We start from the raw sequence: 15,905 nt of genomic DNA, 5'->3' as shown, positions 1-15,905 counted from the left end.
GGTGGCTTCACTTGAAGCAGAGATTTGTGAGGACAGACGCTTCACAATAACAACTCTCTCAAAAGCCTTTTCTGACGTGTCTAGGTCAGTGCTTGACAGAATTGTTTCTAAAAACCTGAACTTTAGGCAACTGTGCTCCCGTTGGCTCCCTAAACACACACAAAAAAAATTGAGTTTTCGATGATGTTTTTGACTCGTTATGCTGAAGAAGGTGACGACATGTTGAGTCAGATCATAATGGGAGACGAAACACGGGTTTCGCATATCACACCCGAATCGAAGCAACAGAGCATGGAATGGGGGCACATACATTCACCTGTAAAGGTGAAAGGCCAAACAGACTCTGTCCCAGCGCAAGATCAACTCTTGATTATTGGAGCAGGTGGCATGTTTATATGAAGAGGGTATTCAAAACTTAGTTGTAACATATGATAAGTGTTTAAACAAACTTGCCGACTATGTTGAAAAATAGAGTAAAGTTTGTAGAATCTGCAAATGAATGTGATGTTTGAAAATTGTCTTTCATTGTGTACTTATTTTCAAACGGCCCGTACTTAAAAAACACACCTCGTAGGTTTCTGATTTTATCCCTTCGTGTCTTCCCCATTATTCCTCTAAGGAATTTAATCTTGGCTGCTTAGATTCTGCTTTCATCGTGTTTTGTTGTTGCATATGTGCCCACCACATGTCAAAATTGGTGTGTAATACATTGAGTACAGAATTTTCTTGCATTTCTCTGGGACGTCCCTGTTCCACACTGTATCTCTTACACATTAGTAAAACCTATTGGCTTGTTGGAATCTCTTTCCAATTTCTTTGTTTATTTTCCCATTTTCTGCAACTTCTACTGTTCTTCCATTTACTTCAATATCCCGTCTTCTTTCTTTATTACCTCCTGTCATCACTACTGTCATACTCTTTGTTGTATACAAGGAACTTGCTATACAGTGACACAACATAAAGTTTATTGTTTCAATGATTTGATACAATATACATAAGAAATAAAACTGAATTCTTCTTGAAACTTGTTTGAATGCACGCAGTTAATGTTGAAATTAAATCTTAAATTGAATGTCTGTTGCATATGTACAATTATACAATACGAGAGTTCTATATACACTTAGTTCTATCCTGAGGAGATAGTCTGTTTCACTAATAAATGGTCCTGATAGTCGAAAACTGTCTTCTGTGAAATTACAAGCGTAACTTGTAGAGAGAGGCAGAATGCTGGTACTAGGTTTATACTTGCAAGGAACTTGCATTAATTTATTCAAATAGCAGAATGCTAAGGTGGACGTCGGAGCACTGGTGAGGACGAAAGGGAGTAGCAGAATGCTATACTCGAGGTTCGACGTGGCTACGGGGATCAGGATAATGAAGCTATGTTCAGAGGTGAAACCTCACGGCCAGCAATTTGTCCACCTGTTCAAAACACGTTTTTAAGAGGAATGCCTCCGTGTTTGACTTGCGGTGTGGTCTGGTCGTCGAACATTGGGGTTGTCCTGGAGAGGCTCGGAACGAAGCTCCTTATATATCGCTGGCTGACGTCATCGGTGAGCGTGCCAGGCGCAATGAAGACACCTCGTAGCTGCTAGAAACTTCGGTGCTGCGGCGGGTTGCGGAGCTTGTAGGCGCAGAGCTTGCGATGCGGAGGACACACACAACACTCTTCTTCACACTTATTTTCATTCCATATTGTCTATCTCCCGATTCCATACAGTAACTTGTTCTTGTACTTCCATTTCATCTCCCCATATTACTATGTCATCTGCAAAGAGCAATACCTTTGTCTCTTTGCTTCCCATTTTTTGCCGTACACTCTTGTGGATTTCATCCGTGACTGTGATGAAGATAGAGGGGATAATACACTTCCTTGTTGAAATCCTGTTTCTACATTGAACCTCTTTTGATTGGATTGATTGATTGATTGATTGATTGATTGATTGATTGATTGATTGATTGATTGATTGATTGATTGATTGATTGATTGATTGATTGATTCAAAATAATGAGTGCCTCTGTGTGCTAAAAATTATTCTTCTTTTTGTTGAATGTAAGTTGATATGTGTAATTATATGAGGGCATGAATTATGTCATGGTGGCCCTACATTCCTAGATTCCCAGCCAGGTCATGGATTTTTACCTGAATATGAGGGCTAGTTCAAGACACACTCAGCCTACATGAGAACAGTTGAACTGTGTAATATTTAGACAGCAGTCCTGGTCTAGAAGGCCAAGAATAATGGCCAAGAGGATTTGTTGCACTGACCATGCATCATCTTGTAATCTGCAGACTTTCAAGTTGAGCAACAGTCACTTGTTAGACCAAAGATGTTGCACCATGGTATTTGTTTCTGATGTTTTTAAATTGTGTTATTCTTCGGGCCACCTTTTGAGCAGACTAAAGCAGAAGAGAAGGTGTAGGCTAGGGGAAGACTCAGGTGAGAGGGGCTGCGCCTACGTGTTGTCACATAGTAGGAGAGGGGCAAGGGGGCACACCTTTCATGCCACCTGTCAGCAAGACTTACGGCAATGGTATACCCAATGTGGAGCTGCCATACTTATTCAATAGATGTCTTGACCACATGGGTGCAGTTATTATTATAGTCTGTTTAAAACATCAGTGGTGGTTCGGGACTCCACTAATACAAATGAGTTAAAGCATTAAATAAAATCAGCTTCATGATCCGTATCTTACTTCAATAGATTCACAATTAAGTATTTATTTATTTTCCACCTAGTCGATTCAATGATTGCTTAAGGCAATTTTTAATGGTTAAAATTGGTACATGTTTCGTATATTATCAACATCTTCAGCCACATAACACAGTTTAGATGAAAAATATATAAATTGACAAAGTAATGCTTTAGAGGAAGTGTCCTTAAAATTAACATAAGATTGACAACATTAATGTCATTACTTTGTCAATTTATATATTTTTCATCTAAACTGTGTTATGTGGCTGAAGATGTTGATAATATACAAAACATGTACCACTTTTAACCATTAAAAATTGCCTTAAGCAATCATTGTATCGACTAGGTGGAAAATAAATAAATACTTAATTGTGAATCAATTTAAAGCATTAATTCATTCAAATGTGCTGAAGTTACAACCAGTTAGCTGTGCTGTGTTGTAGTGTCGGAGCACAACTTTCACTCACAGGCCGGTTAATGTGGCAACCAAGGCGAGTGTGACGAGGCAATGGCATTACTTCCGCTTTAGTCTGTTCAAAAGGTGGCCTGGAGTTTAGTGCATCTCTTTAAAATCAACTTCATGTTATCCGTATTGATGTTTCCTTAATTATATTTATAATTCAAGGAGGGGATAGTCCACTGATCAGCACAACTTTTTTATTATTTTTTTATTCATGGAACCAAGGGTATAAGTTCAAATGCTGATCTTTTACAATTGTTTCTATTAAATTTATACTTGACACAGCATTCTTCAATTTTATTTTTTCCTATTTCATACATCCACAAATTTATTCTCAACCACAGACTTGAAACAGATACAGTATTAACAATTCCTTCATCAATTTTACAAATCCTCTTATCAACCATGGGTGTTCCCTCATGGTCAACTTTTTGTAATGCAGTAAGAACCTATCAAGCCAGATCTGCAGTTCAGCAGTATTTTGGATTGTTATATAGTTTGAGCTTGCTCACAATTTGTGGAGAATATCTGGTGCACAGCAAGTTTTAAGGCCCCTTTTAACTATCAAGTGGACATTTTTAAAGACAACAACAGTGATACAACCTTTTAATTATTGAAGAGTGCTATTTTAGTATTTAAGACTATGCATGTATTCATCTGAAGATGACCCCATCAAAGGGCCGAAACTGGTCCTGTGTTTCAATCTATACACATAAAATAAAGAGTTTTGTCTGTACAATGTACAAAAATTGTTTTCTCTATCCGTTGTGATAACAGTAAGAAGGAAATACACTTTTTAATTTTCCATTATCTCTGTATGTATGTATGTATGTATGTATGTATGTATATATGTATGTATGTATGTATGTATGTATGTATGTATGTATGTATGTATGTATGTATGTATGTATGTATGTATGTATGTATGTATGTATGTATGCACATCACAAGAAAATGGCTGAATTAAATTGAAATAACAAATAACGTAGTTCAACCTATTCAATACAAGTAAATAAGAAATGTAGTGTTACATTCTTATTTAATTATAAGCGGAAGCGGTACCGATTCTGACCCCAGTCTGGGCCATCATCAGCCGAATAAAAATACAAAAACCATGCATAGAAAAACAAGAAATTAAAGGATAAGTCTTTCACAAAAACAGTTTAAGAAGCAATATAAGATAGTGGGGATTAGCACTGTGCGATTTTAAATTGTAAAATCAAGGAGAAGAAGTAGAAGGTCAGTCACTTATATGTAGTAATTTCTTGTATTCCTATGCATTGTTTTTGTATTTTTATTTGGCGGCTGTTGACCCAAATTGGGGTCGAAACCGGTACTGCTTCCGCTTATAATTAAATAAGAATGTAACACTACATTTCTTATTTACTTGTATTGAATAAGTTGAACTACGTTATTTGTTATTTCAATTTAATTGTAATACAGTTCAATACGGAACATCATGAAATTTTTATCTTTAAAATGGCTGAAGACAATTTAATGAAAATCGGTAAGTAAGGTCGAGGAATGAAGCACTACAATCTAATCTGTAAACAATTTTATTTGCTTTTATTGAAATGGTAGTTTTGGGGAAGGCCTGAAATTTAATTCTCAAATGTATATGTTATTAGTGGCCCTATCGATAAATATTACATAACTTAAGTTATATAGAATTGTGCCTGCTGTCATTTCTTGATGGATGCAGTACGTTTGCATCCATCTCTTGGCACAGGCCAGAGTAAAGTGTAGCTTCCACCGAAGTCCCAGTCTACATCCATGGCTGTGACAATATGGAAGCTGCTGGGGTATGAGTAGTGCTGAGGAATGACATTCAGAGCACCACTAGTGCATCTGAGTGTTATGAACTGTGCTGCTCATAGGGTCAGTCGTGCTGCAATAGTACTTTCTGACCCAGTGAGGAAAGCAATGGCAAACTACCTCACTCCTCTTCTTGCCTAGTACACCTCATTTTGGTGCTGCCATTGGTTTTTGGGGTTTCCTTATAACCGCATAACCTTTGGTGGTGCTATTGAGAATCCAACCAGCCTCTGGGCTAACGACCTAACAGACATAACATATAGAATTAATTAAATTTCTGATCATTTATGTCTTATACATTTTTACCGTACCATTTCGATTTTTGTTGCTAAATCCATATCAACGCCGAATCACAAGAAAAGGGGTGAACAGAATTTAATGAAAATCTGTATTGAAAGTCTGGTAATAAGTTAGTACAGCCTAGGCTGTAAATAATTCTATTCACGCAGGTGCTTTTTTTTTTTTTTTTAAACCTATGTTATTGGTCCTGTCGAAAAGTATTACATAACAAAAGTTACAGATAATACAGATTCTGATGATCTATGTCGTATACGGTTTTATCATACTGACCAGGGATAATATAATAACTTTTGTTGCTTAGTCCATATCATTGCCAAGCTTTGCTAACATTGAAATATTGTTTAATTGTGTTAACTGGCAATGATTTTTGTTATGATTGTTTTAAGGTGTAAAACACCATGGTTTTCAGTCAATACGGACAAGGACAATTGTGAAGATGATTATAAAAAATCATAAAGGAACGATCGCTTGAAGAATGAAGAGGGAGTCCTGAAAGAAGGCAGGACTCCCTTTACATTAGATGCCCTACTGTCACAGAGTCAGAAGAAAATTAAACGTGAAGGGCTCTAATTTCGATAGCTCATAAAACAGATCAACAATAACATTACATTGACCATTGTTGCAATGTGATTTGTCTCTTCTGCTGCCACTCATATTTGATAGATGGAATTACTGCTGTTTCCCGAGTAAAACACCATGGCTGTATATTGGTGGAAAGTAGCTGGGGAGTTTAACATTGCACATGCTATATAATTGTCCATCGATGGGAACTACAGCTAATACAAAATATAATTTTTTAAAAAAATTGTATTGATGGTGGAACATCCTCTCCTTGAATTATAAATAGAAATGTGTTAGTGCATACGATAATATTAATGTCATAAATTAATCATGTTTTAGCATGCAGTTTTTCTTCTCATAGCTCCATGTTAATGTTCCAGCTCTTCACCTCGCAATAGTAAGCCAATTAGGAATCTGGTGCCACAGAGGAAAATTAAGATAGAAGTGGAGGATGATGTAAGTGACTCGTACTCTACAGTAAGCGGAACGATAGTTGTAACGTCTGCTGCTCCTACCATCAACACCACCATCAGCACTCCTACAAGTACACCAAACAGCTTCACATTGCCATCAAACAATCAGCAGTTTCAACAGCACCTCACTAATACCCATCAGCATTCGACTCCCACAACCACTGCAGCGACGCCAGTGACAACAACATCAATAACTACCACCATGGGAGGGCGACACCTCAATGCAGCCACCCTGTCTGATTTGGATGGTATAGATATGATGAACCTTCCAGTCGATCTGGACGAAACTCCACATGATCCTATGGATATCAATCTTGACGACATAAAGTGAGTATCTAACTTTTTTCTGATCTGTACGATAATCTTAATGCATGGAATGTTTAGGGGCTTGCTTTTCAGAGTGGTTTTAAATACCCATGAGGTTTTATTTTCTTCAGATTCTATTTCAGCGTTGCAGAGATGTTGATTGCAGCATATATACTTGTTTTGTGTCCGACTCGTTGGCTGAATGGTCAGCGTACTGGCCTTCGGTTCAGAGGGTCCCAGGTTCGATTCCCGGCCGGTTCGGGGATTTTAACCTTAATTGGTTAATTCCAATGGCTCGGGGGCTGGGTGTGTGTGGCGTATTCAACATTAGAAATCATCCTAGGTAGGGCCCTCATCTTCACAGACATGCAGGTCGCCTAATAGGCAGTCTACTAGAAAAAGACCTACACCAGGCCTCTCCGGAGGCCATACGCCATTATTATTATTATTATTATTATTATTATTATTATTATTATTATTATTATTATTGTTACCGTATTTTTGTGGTAGGTAGAGGTGAAAGAAGGTGCGGGGGTGAACGGGTCTCAAACTACGAAATTAAAGTTAATGTAAAATTTAACAAGGTTATATTCTCTTTTCAAAATCAAGAAATAACAAGCATGGAAGGTACAGAGTAGCAAGGCAACAAAAGAGCAACAACAGTATTTACAGGCTTTGGGCTTCGAGCCCCGAACTCACAATTCTTGAGCAGTTAGCCCAAGCTTACATGTACATAAGGTTTAACAAAGGGGCAGAAAACCCCAATCATGCCCAGGAGCACTTGCTCCAAATTACACAGTAAGACCTCCTAGAAGCACGCAGAAACAAATTTCAAAAGAGCGATCCGCTCTCAAAGTTTTAAGCCTATCAAAAAGCCACACCTAACTCAACCTTCAAGCTGTCCTCTAAGGACGTAAACACAGGGGTAAAATACCCAACCTACTGAGGCCTATTAAGCGAGAAAAGGATAATTACATGGCCTCTAAAATACCAATGTGAGAGGAGGCGATCTGCACTCCTAATACATTTTGTTTTAAAACCTAATCTGGCTCTAGGCCACAAATGCAAGGGCTAATCCCATACTAAAGAGGTGACTTTAGAAAGAAACAATTTACATTACGTTAAAGAAGAATTGGTTGTGAAAAAGTAAGTTCACCTCAAAACAATATGAGTGGGAGCTCGAGAGGGTTAAGCACTCTCTATCCCAATATGTAGCTTAAAAGAGAATAGATACTAAGAGTCTTTACATTTTAGGGAAAAGTTACATGGTGGAAAAGCTTCGGACCCGCCCCGAGAGTTAAACTGCTGAGCTAGCAAGAAAAGAAGTTATTAAACGGCCATTACCTTGTTGTTGAACTGCTGCCCGAAGAAAGAGGCGCTTCCCGCCCCCTGCTAGGTACTTTACACACTGAAAGATGGTACAGAAGTGGCGCCGAGACCCTAAAATCAGCAGTTTATATACTCTCGCGGAAAGTTCGAGGCGTTTCAGGAAAGAAAACACCCACCCACAATCATTTATTGGTTAGGGTTAAGCAGCATATCCAATTTGAAGAAGAAACACCTTATTGGTCATAAATTAATTAAAGAAATTCGGGATTGGCTAAATTCAAAACAAGGGGAAAGAAAGGGGTATACAGCCAACTTAAACAATACCAGAAAGAAATTTAACAAGAAACAAACTTTTGAAATAAAAATTTCTCCAAAAAACAGTTCTTTCACCTTGCACTAGGGTGCACTATTGTAGTTCTTCAGTAGTGTCCTCTAGAAGAGAAAGTTCACACTTCTTACTACAAGCAAAACAAAAATACGTCGAAAACGACCCAGTTCAGAAACTTCAAAATTTCCAAGTAGTGACATCTTCTGGGTAACTTGAAAATGAATACATTAGATAAAGTTCGGAATTCCTCCAGCAGAGGATTTTCAACTGGCGCAAAGTTTGAATTAGCGGCGTAGAGGTGTACCGCCCGGTACAATTATTATTATTACTTGCTTTGTCATATCAACACTGCTTTATGGTTGTGGAACTTGAACCCTCTGCCGTCAGGATATCGGAAAGCTAGAGCGCTTCCATCTGCAAAATCTTAGATCCTTCTTGAACGTCAAATGGGAGGACCGTGTCACCAACCTTGCAGTTCTTGAGAAAGTGCATGTTATAAGCATTGAGGCTACCATCATTGGCCACCATCTCAGATGGATAGGGCACATCCGTCACATGATTGAAACCAAGCTTCCTTGTCAACTCCTGTATGGTGGATTCTGCTTCAGTACTAAACTTAATGGAGCCCCTTTGAGGCGTTACTATGAAAAGAGTTGGAATTAATACTCAATCCTGGGATACACTTGCTGAGAATCATACACTTTGGTGCCACACTGTTTCTGCATCAGTTACAGTGTTTGAAGAGGAACAACGACGACGTGAAGAGGATAAACGACAAGCACAGAAGCTCCGGTAAGCTCAGCCCTGCCCTCCCCCAGCCATTCCATGTGATCTGTGTGGACATATGTTTCATGCTAAGATTGGGCTATTAAGTCATACGAAACACATTCACAAAGCATCATGAATGTGAAAATGTAAATTGCTGAAGAATATGATTACTTGGATAAGAGTTGCAGCCGACGACGTCTTGTTTTGAGAGTTACACTTAAGTCTTTGATAAAGGTTTCCATGACTGAATGATCAATATTATTCAAGAAAAACCAGCAGACACAGAGAAGATATTAGAATAATAATTGGAAATCTTTACTAGAAAGGGGATGTGGTAATGAGTGTTAACAGGAGGACATCAAAGACAGTTGTAATAACACGAGGAGTGAAACAAAACTGCATACTTTCTCAACTCCTGTTTAATCTGTACTCTGAATAAATGTTCAAGGAAACTCTTGAAGAAGAAATCATCAAAAGTTCAGTGTGCTGATGACTCTGTACCAATAGCTGGAAACTTGGAAGACCTTCAGTGTGATCTAGTGTGTCATGAGTATGGGCTTGACTTCAACGTCAAGAAAACCGAATACATGGCTATAAATTAGACATCTTTGTCTCCAGATATTCTTACAGCAAACTACCAACCATTAACTTCACTATGTGTACATATCTAGGTTCCACCAATAATGAACATTGGGATCATCATGAGCTTGAAATCTGATGTCTGTTGAGAGAGCTAGAACTCGTTTCACAAAGATACTGCTGCAACCTAAACCTAGACCAGAAGTAAAGGATTGTAGGAGGCTATTTCTTCACAGCTCCTTCATATGACGTTGAAGGTTGGTCCTTTTCTGCAGTTACAGAGAGGAGGAGATAAAAACCTTTGAAATCTGAGTATCTGAGCAGATCTTGAGGATCAAGAGGAACAACTGCATCACAGATAAGAAGATTCTTTATAGAATAAATTGTCAATCTCAGTTGATGATGAATGTTCAAAAGAAGCAGCTTGAATGTCCTGAGTATCTTACAAGAATCAAGCAAAAATATCAGCTTCTACAAAGAAAACTAGAAGATACTTCCTTTTTCTTTCTTTGAATAATTGGACAGTGGAAACAAGCAAGCAATTAACCCTGTTCAGGTTTCACAGACCCATGCCATACAGGGGTGCAAATTTGTTTTGTGTGTTAGAATTTGAAAATCAAATTAACTATGTTTTCACCCATACCTTGTAACATTCTTATTGTGATGTTTTAATTGTATGTTATGATTGTCAGCTGAAGATGACCTTCACAAGGTGGAAATCGGTACTGTAGAACAATAATAAACAAATATATGTATTGATTAGGTAGAAGCTTCAAAATTTCATATTTGTGAATATAATCAATACGGAAATGAAACTTATAGATTATGATATAACAGCCAACCAGGCAAAGCGAACTGCCTACAGATATCAAAATCTGAAAATCAAAATAACTATGTTTTCACCCATACCATGTAACATTCTTATTGTGATGTTTTAATTGTATGTTATGATTGTCAGCTGAAGATGACCTTCACAAGGTCGAAACCAGTACTGTAGAACAATAATATATAAATATATGTATTGATTAGGTGGAAGCTTCAAAACTTCATATTTGTAATCCATGAATCTCATAGAGCCAACGGCCATACCATGTTGAATACACCGGTTCTCGTCCGATCACCGCAGTTAAGCAACATTGGGCGTGGTCAGTACTTGGATGGGTGACCGCTTGGGAACACCACGTGCCGTTGGCTCAATTCCCTTTTTCCTTCAGGCTAGCAACCCGTCGGAAGGACACTTGATTGCTTTCAAGTCTTGCAAAAAGTAAAATGCAAGACCGTAACGGGTTACATGGCCCAATACTTGGAAGGAAGATGATGATGATGATGAATCTCATAGAGTAATTTTTTTTTCAAAGTAGTAATTCTTACAGTAACTAATTATCATAGTAAAATCTCTGCATACTTTAAAGGCATTTTAATGTGATAAGATGAGTGGAGACAAAATTATAGTGATCCAAAAAGACCAGACTTAGTTGCTCTGTGGTGTAACAGTAGGCCTACCTGCATACTGCTGCCAGAATGCTGTAGACTTGGAAACATATGGGCATGTTGCCACAGGTTGTATGTCACAAGTTTCCTTTATCTTTGTGCCCCGCCGTAAGATTGCTGACCTAATGATAAACTGAATTTTGAAGAGTTTGTGGACATTGCTAACAGCACAGTTGAAAAGTGTGAATGTATGTGCAGAATTCATATCGTTTTGAATCAGTCATTTATGAGAGTCTGCAATTGTGATTTATGAATGTATTCGTTTTCAGTATAAGAAAGTGAAAAACAGAAAATTATAGAAAGACTGGAGAATGGCAAGTCAACATCCAAACTTACTGGCAAGTTTGGTGTGGGTGAAACAACAGTGAGAGATGTGAAGAAATGAGGAAAATTGTGATCAAATATTCTGCTAGGTGTGATAGTTTTGTCATCCCAAAATTCAACAATAACATCGGGCTATGAATGTCCACATGAAGCAGTGATACTGTGGTTTAATCAGAAATGAATGGAATGTGTTTCTGTTTCCGGCCCATTGTGTGCTGAGCCAGCAAAATATTTTCACTCTGCTCTTAGATTAGAAACTGATTTTAAAGCATCTTCTGGCTGGCTCACACAGTTTAAGAAACTCTATGAATGCAAAAAATTGCAATTCACGGGGAACATCTTAGCGCAGACACAGAAGCAGGTGATTAGTTTGTACAAGAATTTCAGTCAATCATTGAAAAAGAACACCTTGGTTTGACACAGTTTTATAATATGAATGAGACAGAATTGCATTGGAAATGCGTACTGACCCATACACTAGTGATTGAACAAGAAAATTAAGCCTGAGGGTGTAAAATATCCAAGGAAAGAACAACCATTATGGCGTGTGTTAATGCAGCTGGTGAACATAAACTAAAATTATTAGCAATAAGAAACTCTAAACCTTTTGTTGTTTTAAACAAGAAAATGCCCTGTTGCATTATTAAACTAGAAAGGCAGCATGGATGGACTCGTATATCTAAGAACTGGTTTCACAATCATTTTGTGAAGCAAGTGACTGTCTATCAAACTAAGCAGTCGCTGCCAATCAAAGCATTGCTCTGAATTGATAGTGCGCCCACCCACACAAAAGTGAACTTAGAGAATGTGACATTTTTGTGAAATTCCTTCCCCCTAATGAAATTTCTGTTCTGCATTTTATGGACTACGGTATAATGGCGTGTGGCCTCCGGAGAGGCCTGATGCAGGTCTTTTGATTTGACGCCCGCAGGTGACCTGCGCGTCATGATGAGGATAATATTATGAAGAAGACAGCACATACACCCAGTCCCCGTGCCAGGGAAATTAAGCAATATGGTTAAAATTCCCGACCCTCCCAGGAATCGAACCCGGGACCCTGTGACCAAAGACCAGCATGCTAACCATTTAGCCATGGAGCTGGACATGGACTATGGTGTTATCACCACTTTAAAGAAGAACTACAAGTCATCTCTGTTACTGCACTTGGTTGAGGAAAATGTTGAGGTTCCAACATTTCAGAAGGAATTTAACTTTTGGATGCCTGTCATGCAGTCAACAAATCATGGGACAAAATTACTGCCACTATAATCTCACGATCATGCAAGCCGATTCTAGGTGAAGCAAAAGCAAATACCGGCTTCATTGACAACGATATTTCTACAGCATTCCCTCTACAATGACATTATTACCACAGAACCTGGAGAATGCCAAGATGCAGTAAAAGTGACACATAACTTATGGTTGGAGATCGGTAAAGGTGATTATGGTTTCAGATTTTGAAGGAGGAAGAAATCCTATAGAATTTGACTGTTGGTGAGAAAAATGGGAATCCAGACGATGTTGAGTACAGAAGTCTCAAAAGTTTCACACAGCCGAGCTAATGTCGCTATAGACATAAGTCTTATATAGAAAATTGAGATGAATTTTGTTCTCAGGTATGGTTTTCTTGAGAAATTTATAATCCAAAATTAGAAGAAAGTGAACAGTTATAATTAGATAATTATGTAAGAAACAAAAAAGTTAGGACACATCTTTTTGTTTGACATTATTGTTTGTATAATCCACATTGCATTTAAGAATGAGCATATCACTACAGTTCTCCATCGGTAAAGCATTCTTAAATTCAAACCCTCAGTATTGTAGAAGACTTCCTTATGAACAGTTGAGATTTTCTTCTGAAGAAGCGGAACAAAGTTCTTTGCGAAACGTAAAGAGTTACATCTTGTTTTCTTGACACGGCATAAGCCCAAAAGCCCATATCATGTCTACAAGTACGGGCCGTGAAAACATCAATGTTAACTAATTGCATTTTCTATCATTATAAAATAATTGTCCTCTATTTTGTCTTGCAGTATGATGTAAAATGTTATAAATCTTTTTTGCTTGTTTTTATAATACATTGCAATATTTTAATCAGTGATTTCATTTTTACTAGGCACAAGAGAAAAATTGCAGATAAGTCATGGAAGTTTGTGCATTAATTACCACAACTTACTGGGACTGCACTATATCTCAATAACGTGCTAATTTTGTCATGTTTTATTTATCTGTGCTCCTGATTTTCAATTTAGTGATTATATAAATAAATTTCACTGTTCCAGACCCACACCGGAGTTGATGCAGGAGACACATGCCTGCTTCTTCTCCCTCATACGAGATGTAATTTGCTCCACGCCAGAACATCGTATGAACCTGGCAACAATCGAAGATCGTCTCAAAGCATGGCAGGAGAATCCTATTTCACCACTAAACGACTGGTACTGCATTGCTGCAGATTCTTGGGTTCTCTTGTTGTCTTCAGCAGTTGACTTCCTCTGTGGTAACTACCCTGGTGAGTGTTACTGCTGAACTGAAATTTTATGTGTAAACCATTTATTTCATTGTCGATTATTTAAATGATAATATACTATTTATTTCATCACCGACTATTTACCATTGTATGATTATGTTACAAACTGTCATAGTATACACATCATCATCTGCTCTTTTGATACTCAAGACACCACTTGTATTCACCAGACTGAGACATAATTTACTTATTTTTTTATTTTTGAATGAAATTGTATGTGTATTCTTTGTCTTAGGCAGCCTCCGAGTGGAGGAAGATTTTGAAAATTAAAAAATAGCATGTTCTAATTTCTTCTAAGCTAAACAAAATAAGTAAAGATTCAGCATTCAGTTTTAAATCCAAACTCAATCTAATGCAGACTCTAATTTTTTTTATAGCAACCTATGCTGCTGAAACATGAACGCTTAGAGTAAGTGACAGCTGGAAAGTAGTCTCCTCCGAAATGTGGGCTTACAGAGGGTTGCTAAGAATATCTTGGACTGAACATCGTACCAATGCTTCCATTGTAGAATTACTACGACTTGACTTTCCTCCAGAATTAACAGAAGATACCCAAAATACTTTGGTCGTGTTGTGTGTCAAACGAAACGACCTTGAAAGACATAGCTCATAGCTCTAGTAGGAAAGGTAAATGGGAAGCGGCCGAGAGAACGGGTATCTACACGATGGTTGTGGATCAAATGGTCTCGCTGACTGGTCTGAGCCTGCATAAAGCCGTATTGGTAGCCCACGGCAGAGAAGCTGAGATAATCATTGCCGAGGCAGTGACATAATGCTACCATGCTCTCACAAGGGTGAATGGAAAGAGAGACACAGAGAATTTTTTATTCTGCCCATCCATAGTTGCTATTCCAACTTTTGTTACCATCCTTCTCTCTCACTTGGCCAAGTTTCTCCTTGAAGTGGATGCTCTCTTAATAGACTAAACAGGACCAGACTCTTAGTTGGAGAACAAAATGGCCAGTTAAACCAACAGTGTTAAAATAAAAGGGCCTATTCAGCAATTTTATAGAACTATACTTTAATAAAGCTATTTCACCATGTAAACAGTAATTTTAACATTTAGATTGATACTGTCATAGTTCTTATTAATGGACATCACAAAGATTACTAGAAAGAGCTCAGCAACCTTGATCATGTACGCTGATAATATGCTGATTGGATCAACCAACATAAAGGAACTCCAAACAATCATAAATGAACTTGAGGTGTGGATAGAAGAAAACAACAATAAATCACCAGAAAATGAAACGGATGACTTTTAGGAATGGAGGTAATGATCGGTGAAAAACACGCTAACAATATCAGACAAACCATTAGAAACTGTGTCAAAATTCAAACTACCCTAAGATTTTTTGGTATTCATATAAAAGACAGAACAGCCTCAGCAATAAGAGTACCCTACAGTTTTAAGAACCTTCAAAGGCTAATAACAGAAACGGTAATGTCCCTATTTACATATGTTATATTTCCAATACCAACATATGGAAGGACTCACTTTATGTTAGATGCTCTAATATCACAGTTGGAAGAAAACTAAACGTGAAGGACTGCAGTACAGAAAGCTCATAAAATTGATCAACAATAACATTACATTGACCATTGTTTGTTGTGATGTGCTTTGTGTATGCCATTTATCTCCGATAGATGGGATTACTGCTGCGTATCTAGTATAACAGCCTGCCTGAATATTGGCGGGAAGTAGCCGGAGAGTTAGATATCTCTCTTCTTTAGCATGCCGTTCCTCTAGTTCATAAATTTTCTGATATTATTGGTACATAACACAATGGATCGTCATATTATTCCAGCTAATCGATCCCTACTCTGAGGCAGTGATTGGAATGAGCAGTGTGCACACTTAAATGGAATAACCATGAACCTACTACGCTGGCGTAGCAGGGGGAGAGGCGATACACCCACGTGGGGGATAGAGGGTCCTAACCG

The 15,905-nt window shown here is 37.9% G+C and overlaps 1 protein-coding gene and 1 non-coding gene across 2 annotated transcripts in view; both read left to right on the top strand.

Annotated features, from left to right (window-relative positions):
- The window catches only part of LOC136883111 (nuclear factor related to kappa-B-binding protein), a 161,413-nt gene that overhangs the window by 31,872 nt on the left and 113,636 nt on the right, over window positions 1-15,905 (top strand). Inside the window, exons 8-9 of the mRNA XM_068229596.1 lie at window positions 6,214-6,633; window positions 13,714-13,943. Coding sequence (XP_068085697.1) covers window positions 6,214-6,633; window positions 13,714-13,943 — 650 coding nt within the window. The remainder of the gene's footprint in view (window positions 1-6,213; window positions 6,634-13,713; window positions 13,944-15,905) is intronic.
- Window positions 10,692-10,810, top strand: LOC137502730 (5S ribosomal RNA). Its single transcript, XR_011018852.1, has one exon. It is a non-coding gene; the product is annotated as a 5S ribosomal RNA (ribosomal RNA).

Source organism: Anabrus simplex, chromosome 11 (assembly GCF_040414725.1).
Source record: "Anabrus simplex isolate iqAnaSimp1 chromosome 11, ASM4041472v1, whole genome shotgun sequence".
Classification (NCBI taxonomy): Eukaryota; Metazoa; Arthropoda; class Insecta; order Orthoptera; family Tettigoniidae; genus Anabrus; species Anabrus simplex.
Note: the sequence above shows the minus strand (reverse complement) of the source record. Positions and strands in the feature narration are given on the sequence as shown.